This window comes from Drosophila bipectinata, chromosome XR, assembly GCF_030179905.1.
Source record: "Drosophila bipectinata strain 14024-0381.07 chromosome XR, DbipHiC1v2, whole genome shotgun sequence".
Lineage (NCBI taxonomy): Eukaryota > Metazoa > Arthropoda > Insecta > Diptera > Drosophilidae > Drosophila > Drosophila bipectinata.
The window spans coordinates 17,663,598-17,675,266 of NC_091735.1; the positions used below are offsets into that span (position 1 = coordinate 17,663,598).

Consider the following 11,669-nt stretch of genomic DNA (forward strand, 5'->3'; position numbering starts at 1 on the left):
CGTTTAAGGGGTTCTGGTGCTGGCTAGTTTTTAAATTTAAGGGGTTATATACAGTTGTACCGCGCAAGAAATGTAATTTTATCAATTTTTTTTTGACACCATAGAAAATATTTATGAAAAATGTTTAACCGACGTTGTTTAGTACATGTTTCTGGGTACTTAATTAAATTTTTCCATAAAAAAATATTACATAATAAAAATGTTATAGCCGAATTCCCGGATCGTCTTTTTTCGATGGTGTCTTGCGGTGGACATGATATCCCGAAAACGGTTCATGTGAGATCCAAAATTCAAAAAAATGTAGTTAGTATATTGTATTGTCTAGTCCGTAAACGAGGGATTTTTAAAAATTTCGATTAAAAAAAAAATGGCGACGGTTTTAACAAAAAATGTACTTTTTCATGGTATAAGATTTTCGATTTTTATGCTCTAAAAAAGGAGTTTTCAAAAAAATTGAAAATCCCTCGTTCACGGACTAGGTAATATCATAATTAATAAGTGGTCAAAATTTGGTGTTGGTCGGATTAGTAGTTTTTTAGTAATCGTGTCCACCGTAAAGGTGATTTCGAAAAATCAAGATTCTGAGATAATCGCGTTTAAAGTTTCAAGTTTGTTCAAGTTTTATATGCAGATAGTGCGCTATAAATAGCTACAGCTTCGGTTCTAATGCTCCGATCGATATGAATTTTTGTGAGAGTATTCTCAACAGTATATACTTAAAGAATATGTAATAAAAAAAATCGATTTTTTCATCTATCACAACTGTATATAACCCCTTAAAAATAATGCCAAATTTTTTGCCAGCAGCTAGCTCCAAATTTTTCCTGCATCTGGCCGGTAAAAGGCTAAGTTGGCAGCACTGTACCCTATCACCAATTCTAAGATTTACTAAAATAAACAATTTTAGTTTTTGTGTATAAATGTAATTTATTATTTTGTTTTTTCTTTTTTTGTATTTTATTTCCGCATTTCATTTGCATTTTGTTGGGTTTTCAGTTTAAATCTTTGTTTTTAATTGGGTCAAGTGTTAAGTATTAATAAATAAATTGCATTAGTATACGATTAGTGGTTTTGTTGTTCTTGGGTTTTTTTTTAGAAATTTTAGTTACGAGGCGCAGTAGCAGAGAGGTTCGAACTGCAAGTTCAAAGGTCGTATCGTCGTGTCCTTGCAAGTGTGTCCTTTCGTCAAGTTGTGGATTTTTTTTTAATTTTTAGCAAAAATATTGCGCCTGTTTTCCTTTATATACTATATGTATTGTATTTCATATAAATATTATTAACTTTCAATTTTTTTGTTTAAATTACCTGCACTTGAAATATTTAAAATACTTTTTAGTTTAATAACATATATGATTTCAATTATTTGCTCTTTGCTAGCTTTTTATATTTTATTTCTTATTTATTTTTTTTTTTAATATATTTCAATTAAATGTTTTTGCAAAAATAAGCTCTCTCTCTCTCTCTCTATGTGTCGCTCTGTCACCTTCACTGTCGTCGCACCGGCTGTCTCTTTCTTAAACATGATTATACATGATCGCTTAACAGAAACTAAGAAATTATTGTTCTTCGTATTACTTGTTGCTGTTATGCTTATTGTTTCCGCTTTGTTTTACATATAAATATATATTATATATTATATATATATATATATGTAGGTATATATGGCAATAATCGATCGATAAGTGTGCAGACATATACAATTAGAATTAATTTTCGCTTTTAAATGCATTTTTTATTTTGTTTGTTTGTTTGTTGTTGCAGGCATGGCTTCGTTCACTAAGGCTATATAATAGATATTATATATATATGATTTTTTGTATATAAATATCGGTATTGCAATCAATATACATTAAAAAAAAAAAACATTCAACGAAATCTCAACGCAACTAATCGCATCGCTTAAAAGTTAATTCTTTTTTTTTGGCATAAGGTCGTTTCTTTTTTCATTTTTGAAAATTATAAATGTAGTTAATAAACTAAATTACAATTAATTTACATAAATATTATATTTGCTTGCAATTTAAATTCAATTGAATCCTTAAGCTATTGTCTTGATTTGGTAAGGGCGTGTGTTTGGGGGGGGGGGGGATACGTATCCTTTTTACAATCCTTGCTCTGCAGCACACCGACTCTCTCTCTCTCTCTCTCCTGCCCACTTGCTTCGAAATTCAGTCTTTTTCAGTCATTTACAGAAAAAAATAAAATTAAAAAACAACCAAGCAACCAAAGAATTAAAAAATATTTTAAAAAAACCAAACATGAATGAGTAATTCGCTGGCAGTTTTGATTAAAAACTGAGTTCAGAGTTCAGAGTTCAGGGTTCAGGAGGTGCAGCAGTGCCGTCGTGTGTGTGTCTGAGCATTAAGTATTATTATTTAGTTTTTTTTTTTTTTAATTTTAAATGTAAATAGGCGTCTCCTGGCCGGTGAGCAAACGGAACATGGACGTGGGCATGGTCTTCATTAGGATCTAAAAAAGGATAAAAAGGGTTAACCTTCGAAAGGAGGGTCGAGATCTGGAGAACTCACCTCCCCCACTGAGGATGACAAGAGCTTCACAATGGTGTCATGTGGAACAGCCACCACGCTCTGGTTATTAATCTCAATGATGCGATGTCCAACGCGTACTCCTCCCCTCTCGGCGATTCCGCCACGCAACAGACTGCAGATCTGTAAGAGAAACGGCTTAAGAATCCTCCATGTTCTCCTCCTCCTCCAGGATAACTACTTACCACTCCATTTTGGACACTGAATCCCAACTGAAATAGGGCCTTGGGACGCAGGATTTTCACCTCGACAACGGGCGGACAGGGCACAACGGTGAACTTGACGGCAGTTTGGTTCTTGGCATTCCGTATATAGCTCTGGCACGTGGACAGCGGCAGTCCCACCAGGCTCATGCCATTGATGGCGATCAGCTGGTCGCCGATATTCAGTTGCCCGCACCGGGCAGCCGCTCCGCTGGACATCAAATTGGCAATGACCACCGTGGGCAGCATTGAGCCCCATCCGGACTCCACAATGACGACGCCCAGGATTTCGCCCTTGGCCTTGGGCACGACCACCTCCTTTTGGAGCTCCTTCTTGGCGAAGATCTCCAGCTCGTCGCCAAAGATCTCCTGGCTGTTGAGCACCTCTTGGTAGTCCATCTCCTTGGCCAGGCTCTCGTTCTCGATGCCATTGGCCTTGAGGAACTCCATGTAGGCCACCTGGAAGGCCTGGCCGATCGACTGGGCTATGAACTGGGCCTCGTCGCTCTCGAACACGTGGCAGATCATCTTGGGTGTTCGATTGTGCTTGCTGTTGCTGGACGGTGGCTCCTTGGGCGGCGATGACGACGACTCGCCGTCCGGTTCTCCGCCCGGACTGCCCTGGACGTCCGGCTGGACGACGGCCGGTATGATCTGGGCCGGATCCGTTACGCTATTGGGCACGAAACGTCGTCGGGCCATCAGCACGACCAGATCCCCGATATCGGCTATGTAGGATATGGTGCGCAGAGCGTGGTCCATCATGATCTCCTTGAGATCGGTATTGAGCACCATTATCTTCTCGGTTGATATGAACAGGTCTACCTCGGTGCTCGGCTGGCTCTCGCCTTCGGGTGCCTGCGTGGAACAAATAAGAAGCATTAGAAACACCTGGTTGGAAGCACTGAGTCCTTCTATTGTCGTCCGCCTCCAGTTGTCGCCACAGATCATTCTCTCTGAATCTGTGCCGACAAGCCGAGAGGACAACCAAGAACTCGGTTCATCCCAAGACTATATACATATTGTTTATGTAATCTCGAGTGGGCCAAACTTCTTACCAAAGCCTATCGAGAGGAATGCGCAGCAGGGAACGAAAAAAGCGAACAAGAAATATTCTTTTTTTAGACAAACACATAGAGCATAGCCTACCGGGGATTAGGGTACCGGGATATGAATGGATAGATAGAGTGGGGGATAGTGGGGGATCCATGACATGGATCCTGGTAATTACCTTTATGCGGGAAACGGCCTCCTCGGCCTGCATCATTCGCGTGGACTTGGTCGGTTGGCCTTCGCAGACCAGCTGAGTGGAACCGAGATATCTGGCCCGAAACAACACGCCCTCGATCAGGACTTTGGGTTCCCAAAGTCGACCTATGGATTGAATATTAAAAACAATCAGTCACCCTTTTTCAAGGACCTTCAACGTCATCCTTTCAGAACTTACGTTGATCATCACATCATATCATTGAAAAAAATTCAAAGAAATGCAGCATGAAATTTTTTTAAAATTTTTTGAAATTTTTTTTTAAAGTTTTCCCTTGATTTTGAAACTCACCCTCCTTGTTTCTGGACTTGGCCTTCTTGTCCGAGTTGGCCGAATCCTTGAGGGACTTAATGGATCCCGTGGGACTCTTGGTGTACTGCAGCTTCTCCGGGGAGCCGAGCAAAATGTCCGCCGTGCCCACAATCTGGCAAATATCGGGCGAGTTGGGAGTCAAGGAGGTCCCGATGCCCTGTCGAATGGTGGAGGTGGAGTAGGCCGGCGGCTTGCTGTGTAGATGTGCCAGCGGGTTGGGGTTGTTGTTGTCCGCCGAGCCGTTCAAGTGGCCAGTGCCGGCCAGTTCAGATCCCTCGTTCGCATTGCTATCAGCCAGGGGCTGTGGGGTTTTTCGAAATTCATTAATTACATAATTCATAGCATTCGCAAATGGTTTTTATTTAAAAAAAAAAAAGAGGCTGACAAACATGATGATGGTTTAATACAAAAATAGGCACAAGTCTGCCACAGTTTTTGAAATAAAGTCCTGATGCAACCATGCTGTCCAGTTTCAGGATATAAGGAGCCCAGTTTCTTGAAATGAAAATAAAAGGGAATTATTCTTGAATCAGGACCACTTATGTCTGAGCATGGTAAAATAAGACACCTAAAAAGATAGAAAGGTATATAGATTATAGCAGGAATAGAGTCGAATAATATTTTAAAATATTTACCAAAGAAAATCAGGAAATCAGAGATCCCCGTAGGGCAGATGAAGCTAAGCCCTTAAGGGCCATCGGATTTGGGCCATAAAAGTATCAAATAATAATAAGAAAATCAGATGTCGACCTCCATTGACCTCCAGTGCTGGTATCAACTGATCCAGTCTAAGCACCAATCAGATCCCATCTTCTTGAAATAATAATAAAAGGAAATTCTTCTTGAATCAGGTTCATCATCCGCGAAAATCTGAAAGAGAAATGGATGGTTATTCTAAAAAGAAGAGGCGAAGATTTAAAACTTTACCAGAAGCTACCATGGAGGCAGAAATTAAATGAAAAGCTTGAATAAAATCAGGAAATCAGATCCAGAGGGGGCTGGTGGAGCTAAGACCTAGGACCCATTGCACATCGCCATAATTGGAACAGGAAACAAAAATAAAGATAGCTCCATTGACCTCATCTGCCGGATGAATAGACTTGGGTTAGGATCTTAAAACTTTAAAAGATCTTAAAGACTTGAAACTTTACCCAGTAGGTCCCAAGGAGGCTCAAATTAAATGAAAAGTTTGAATAAAATCAGGAAATCAGAGATCCTCCGGTGGTAGATCTAACATTATCTAAGACCCACTGCACGTCGGCCATAATTGGAACAGGAAACAAACATAAAGGAGACCCGAATCAATGATGTTCTCCAAGGTTGAAGAAAAGGTTACAAAAAAAAAGCAAATCAGGGACCAACAAAGATGTTTTCTTTATGAAGAACTTGAGTCGGAATACAAATCATGATCTGAAAAGGAAGATATTGAATATATTGAGAACCTCAAGGATTAAAAGAGCAAGGAATGGTTACCAATGATAAAAGGATATTGGATGCCAGCAGGACTTCTACAGGAGATAGGAGATCAAGTAGGAGATAACATCTGTTGGAAGAAAGGACTGGGTTAGGATCTACATCTATTGGTTCTACATCGAACTACCGGAAGGACTGAGTATTTACCAAAAATAAATAAGTTCAAATCAAATGCCAAATCAGACCCGCATCAGGAGGGGAGATAATGAAGAGGTTAAATGTTAAATCTAGAGAAAGAAAGGGTTATATAGCAACTGCGAGTCGGTATATTTGAAAGAAGCCAAGCAAGGTCTACGAGTAAGAATATTTACCAGCTTAAAATGAAATGGAAATCTTGAGTAAAATCAGGAAATCAGACATCGACAGGGGGCTGGTGGAGCTAAGACCTAGGACCCACTGCACCTCGGCCATAATTGGAACAGGAAACAAAGATACATCTAGCCGATCTTCTGCAGGAAGAATAGACTTGGGTTAAGATCTTAAAACATTAAAAAATCTTAAAGACTTTAAACTTTACCCAGCGTGTCAGGAAGCCACAAATTAAATGAAAAGCTTGAGTAAAATCAGGAAATCAGACATCGACAGGGGGCTGGTGGAGCTAAGACCTAGGACCCACTGCACGTCGCCATAATTGGAACAGGAAACAAAGATACATCTAGCCTATCTTCTGCAGGAAGAATAGACTTGGGTTAAGATCTTAAAACTTTAAAAAATCTTAAAGACTTTAAACTTTACCCAGTAGGTCCCAAGGAGGCTCAAATTAAATGAAAAGCTTGAATAAAATCAGGAAATCAGACATCGATAGGGGGCTGGTGGAGCTAAGACCTAGGACCCATTGCACGTCGCCATAATTGGAACAGGAAAAAAAAAATAAAGGAGAACTGCATCCTCTGAACTGAGGGATGAGAGCATAAAATACTAGGATGCGGAGGGGGTTAGTTTCAGACCAAGATTGTGTGGAGAGTATAAATATTTACCAAGGATATATCATGAAGCCAACTGCAAGTACTAGAAGAAAATAAGAGCCCATGGGCCCAATAGCTGGTAACCTCCAAAGTGGGCCACCCAATCCCAAGGACGGTCACAAAGGAGATATCCATCGGAGTCTTGATTGAAGAAGGAAAATGAGCAAATCAACGAGCTCAACGAGCTATTGTGGTCCAGATCCAGTCCAGACCTTCTCGGTTGAGCAGGACGAGAAAATAAGCAAATAAGACCCGGAAGGACCTCACAAGGCTGCAATGCGATTGATGATTGAAATATGATTGATGAATATTAACCAGAAAATGAATGTCTATTTACCATTTTAAGAAAATATTAATTAATTAATAAGATTTGATAGAAATTATATACTTTCTTGTTCCGATCCATTACTGCTCTGGATAAGGCTTGCTCTAGGATAGGAAGTTCCTGGAAGGATAAGATCTATGTAGCTTGAAATAAATGTTGAAATAATGGAAGGAAATCAGGATCGAGGGAATCTGAAAATAGGAACTCTTCTGCGATGAAGCTTGATCCTTGTTGGAGCTTCCTGAAACATCTGCAAGAGAATAAATATACCTGCAGAGTTCTTGAAGCCTACAATCATGTTTGTCACTCTTTGAATCCTTAAAGTAGTCCTTAACCTAGCTTACCCGATCGCCGAAGAAGTCCTGGTCATCGTGTCGCTGCTGGCCCAGCAACCGATCCGTCTCCAGATCAGTGTCCAGCTCCTCCTCCGTGGAGGCTGCCACCGGCACAGCGGCCCCCTTGCGCGGCACCCAAACAGGAGAATCCGGATCTGTGGGTATGATTTCGTCACAGAATTTTTGCTTCTCCGGTTGGGTTTTTGCCCGCTGCAGGGCGGATCGGATCTCCTTCATGGCCTCTTGGATTTCAGCGGCTGCCTGATGCGTTTTGGTGCCAGTCGAGAGCCCTGCTGGCCTTCCACCACCACCCACTACTGCACTGGATTTGTCGTCTGCTACCGCCGCTGCAGCCGCATAAACAGCACCGTAGTGACTGTCGACATCTGGTGCTCCGTTCGAGCCATCGCCCATATCAGCCACCTCGATGTGAGGCGGCGGCGGCGATGGGGACGGCTGTAGCAGGGGTGGCGGCACCGGCATCGGCAATGTGGCAAAGTCACATATCAGCGCCGACTGGGTGGCATCTGTCGCCGCGACTGTCACCATACTGGCACTGTTATACTCGTTCTCCAGATGCTCCGATACACCAGTGGCGTTATCGTTTCCATTGTGCTCGTGGACGGACTGGGACTGGGATTGGGATTGGCAAACGGCATTCGAGGCAGACACATTGTTTTCCGTATCAGAGGCGTGACCACTGCTCAGGCCATCCTCCAGCACCGGCATGCTCGTGTACAGCTTCCCATAGTCCGTCGGACAGTTAATGTCATTCGACAAGCTATCCAAATCGCCGCAATTGGAATCATAGTCCGTAGTCTCCGGGGACAATGTGAAATTACGAGAATGCCGACGCATATTGGCTTCCAGTTCGGTGTCGGCCAGATCACCACTGCTCCGGCTATTGGAGTCTATATAGAGCTCTATATCGTTGTGTTCCTGATAGGCTGGTGGTGCCGATTGATGAACATTGTTCTGTTCATTGGTCACCTGCTTCCTGGTTGGAGATCTGTGCACCATATAGAGCTCATCCTTGGGTATTCTGGCCAGCCGCTGGCCAATGTAGGCTTGTTCCATTGGTGTGACTGGGTATTCTTGTTGCTGCAAAGAAGGAAAGTTTTAAAAATTAATTTTCAGTGTTTTTAAATTATTTTTTTTTATTAAATTATTATTTTGTTATATTATAATTTTTTTTTTTTAATTTTAGAATTTTTTAAAATCGTACTTTATTTTTCATAAGAGTATCTTTATTTTTAATATATATATTATATATTTATTATATATATTTATATATATATATTCCTAAAATTGTTTCATTTCTTACCCAAAATGTTTTAAAATATTTAAATTATTTTTATTTATTATTTTTTTCACATTATTATTATTTCTTCAATTTTTATTATTTTTTTTACATTTTTATTCATATTTATATTATTTGAGACCCAGACCCGTACTGTTCGAGACCCGAGGCTGGACTGAATATATTTTGGCCTGCCGCTGGGCTTTATAAACCTTTTGTAAGAACCAAATCCTTTCAAGGCCTACTTACTCGAATCGAAACTTTAATTTTCAAGTTGAAAAATCCCAAATTGAAAAGAGCAGGGTCACACTAAACATACTTTAAGGACCTAAACTATCCTCTCTACTCACCGAACTGGCCACATCGTCGCCGCTCTCTGTGGTGTAGTCGGTGAACCGCTTCTCGTCCTCCGGATTGGCCTTGAAGAACTCCTCCAGGACCTTACGCGTCTCAGAGAACTCGTACAGGTAGTCGAATGTGGGCGCCTTCTCACGCATCGTCGTCGCCGTCGTGGATGAGCGCTCCTCCTCGTGATCTATCAGATCGATAAGGTTGCCCATTGAGGCCTTCGCCGTGGCGGCCGAAGCTGTTGCCGCAGCAGGGGTGGACGCACCGCCACCGGAACTGGTTGTGGGCGAGACTCTCTGGGGGAAACCGGGCGGACGTTTGCGCTGTCCTGCCGATGGCTGGCTGCCGAAACGACGCGGGGATCCCTCGTACTCGGCTATCGGCAGCTGGCCAATCATTTTGGTCACCTTGAGGACGTCCTCGTTGCTGCCAGGATGCTGGCCGCTCGCCGCCTTGTTGTTCATCCAGTTGGTGTCGATATCGTCGAAGACTACGATCTCGCCATCGCGCAGACACTGGCCGTCGGCCTTGCCCACGTCCGTGGGTGAGCCGGGACTGGCTCGGTCCTGGGCCTCGAACTGGCCGCTGCCGGGACTGCGTCCCACCCGGATCTGGTGGAGATGAGGTCGCTGGTAGTAGTAGCTATTAGAGGAGTCCTGGCTGGACTCCAGCCTGCCCATGCCCATGCCCCCGCCGTTCGGCGACTGACGGCCCTGCAACGGAGCGTACGGCAAATCGGCATTCAGATCCGGTGAGTTCAGCACCGTGCTGGCGGGCGTAACGTTCGGACTATGGGTTCTCATCTCCCACACATATCGCTCCTGAGGCTGCTGCTGCTGTTGCTGCTGCTGCTGCTGCAGAATGTGAAGAGGATTGGCCATGGAGTCGTTGCTGCTGCCACTGCCGGACTTGGAGTTCATGGCTGCTCCTTGGAGTATTTGGAGTAACTGGATACACGGATGGCTGCTAGTGCTGCTCTAAAGGTGATGCTGCTACTGCTGCTGCGTCCGCTGCTGCTGCTTTCGCTGCTGCTCCGGCTGCTGCTGACATGCCTGGAAGGGTTGTTGGAAAGAAAAAAAAATTTCTGTGATTATTCGATTCCGATGATCTAACAGTGGCATGAATCACTGCCACTGACAGTACAACATCTACTGCTGCTGTTGCTGCTGCTGTCACTGCACTAGGTCACTAGGAGGTGGTTGTTACACGGCAAGAAAATGTGTGGATATTGCTTGGAGATGCCCTGACCAAGCCTCGATATTCACACCCGGCACTCATTCCCTTGCTTTGATGATGAACTCTTACCCCCCCTCCCTATATGGAAGAAGAAACCCCACTCCAAGGTCGTCTGCTAAAGCTCCTATATCCCATATCCCGTTGGGAGACTTTAAAGTCCTTGTGACCTCAGTTGTTGTTGTTATTCTCCTTCTGCGTCGTGGGACTTTAGGTGGCAGGTTGCAGGTTAGCAGCCAAATCAATGCTGGGGCAATTAACCCACTCTCGCCGGTGGGGTGGGCGGAGCCCGGGGGCACCTCACACGTGTGAGTATGTGTGTGTGTGTTGCACGGTTACGGGTCTACATGTCCGTGTATGAGCTGCGCACGTAAACTTGGCCTCCAAAAAAAAAAAAAAAAAACACACACACACACTGCCTTTGGCTCCGCGCAGGCAAAACAAATCCTCGAGGCTGGCAGGACGAGAAAGGAAGCTGCAGCCTCAGCCCAGACACAAAAACAACAACAAAAAGGAGGTGGGGCTGGGTGGGGGGTTTGTCAGGAATGCACTGTAAACTCCTCCCACCCCCCTTGCAGACACTTGTATATATATATATATATATCTATATCTATTCTGCAGCTGTATGGGTATTGTTAAAAATCAATAGATTTGCCGAGTTTTTTTTGTTTCTTTTTCAGCTCCTTGTTCCTTTTTTTTCATGTTTTTTGGGCGGTTTGGGGGCAAACAACAACAAAAACACGCGAGGACTCCCCAATGTCTCGGGTCAGTCCTTGGAATATATCACTCCGATCTTCATCTATAATTTCAGTATTTTAAGAACTCGAAATAAGGTTTAAAAACAACACCTGTCGCCCGTTTTTGCAAATATTCTATGCGATTTACCATTTAATTCATATTGCACCGATTTAGCGAATTTCACTCTCTTCTTCTTACTTCTTCTGTACTGTGCCCATCACTAGCGCGATATCATGACGGTACTATCGGGCCTATCGATACATGGTTAGGGAAGAGAGTCTCCAGATGTTAGTAACACTATCGATAGGTGCTTTCCGATAAATCGAAAGATGGCGCCAGTTTTTAAAGCTTTAGCTTAATAATGAAAACAATTAAAACAGTGTTTTTTTTTATTTTAGCATTCAATGATTAATTTCTTCTTGCTTCGTTTTATTTATTATTTTGGTTTCTTTGTGTAGATCTTTGCAACATTCGAACTGGAAATACAGGATACAAGAGTGGTGTATAAAAGTTCGATGAGCAAAATTGACAAGGATTGTGTGGCAGTAAACAGTTTTCTTCTTGCTCTCGATCAACATTTAATTTACTCTCGAGGAGAATATATATATATATATATATATATAT

The 11,669-nt window shown here is 42.8% G+C and overlaps 1 protein-coding gene and 1 long non-coding RNA gene across 14 annotated transcripts; both read right to left on the minus strand.

Annotated features, from left to right (window-relative positions):
• Window positions 1-2,008: 2,008 nt before the first annotated feature.
• Window positions 2,009-11,265, minus strand: X11L. Of its 13 annotated transcripts, none has more exons than XM_017238908.3 (8): window positions 11,193-11,265; window positions 9,077-10,126; window positions 7,436-8,527; window positions 4,308-4,629; window positions 3,981-4,102; window positions 2,732-3,607; window positions 2,529-2,669; window positions 2,009-2,469 (listed from the first exon to the last, which is right to left on the minus strand). In XM_017238908.3, exons 2-8 carry the CDS (start codon window positions 9,992-9,994, stop codon window positions 2,398-2,400), a joined length of 3,543 nt encoding a protein of 1,180 aa, XP_017094397.2. In that variant the 5' UTR covers window positions 9,995-10,126; window positions 11,193-11,265; the 3' UTR covers window positions 2,009-2,397. The 13 variants fall into 13 exon arrangements, with proteins under 13 accessions (XP_017094397.2, XP_043068841.1, XP_070139118.1 ...); XM_043212906.2 differs by having other exon boundaries at window positions 3,981-4,123; XM_070283017.1 differs by lacking the exons at window positions 9,077-10,126; window positions 11,193-11,265 and adding an exon at window positions 8,751-8,911 and having other exon boundaries at window positions 3,981-4,123.
• Window positions 4,689-5,941, minus strand: LOC138927762 (uncharacterized). Its single transcript, XR_011444256.1, has 5 exons — window positions 5,802-5,941; window positions 5,480-5,738; window positions 5,256-5,411; window positions 4,964-5,198; window positions 4,689-4,896 (listed from the first exon to the last, which is right to left on the minus strand). It is a non-coding gene; the product is annotated as an uncharacterized lncRNA (long non-coding RNA).
• Window positions 11,266-11,669: the final 404 nt, after the last annotated feature.

Coding starts and splice junctions, on each gene's coding strand:
- X11L (XM_043212906.2), bottom strand. CDS start 9,994: ATGAACTCCAAGTCCGGCAGTGGCAGCAGCAACGACTCCATGGCCAAT. Junction 4,630..7,435: donor AGGACTTCTTCGGCGATCGG/GTAAGCTAGGTT, acceptor AAAACCCCACAG/CCCCTGGCTGATAGCAATGC. Junction 3,608..3,980: donor AGGCCGTTTCCCGCATAAAG/GTAATTACCAGG, acceptor TGTTCCACGCAG/GCACCCGAAGGCGAGAGCCA.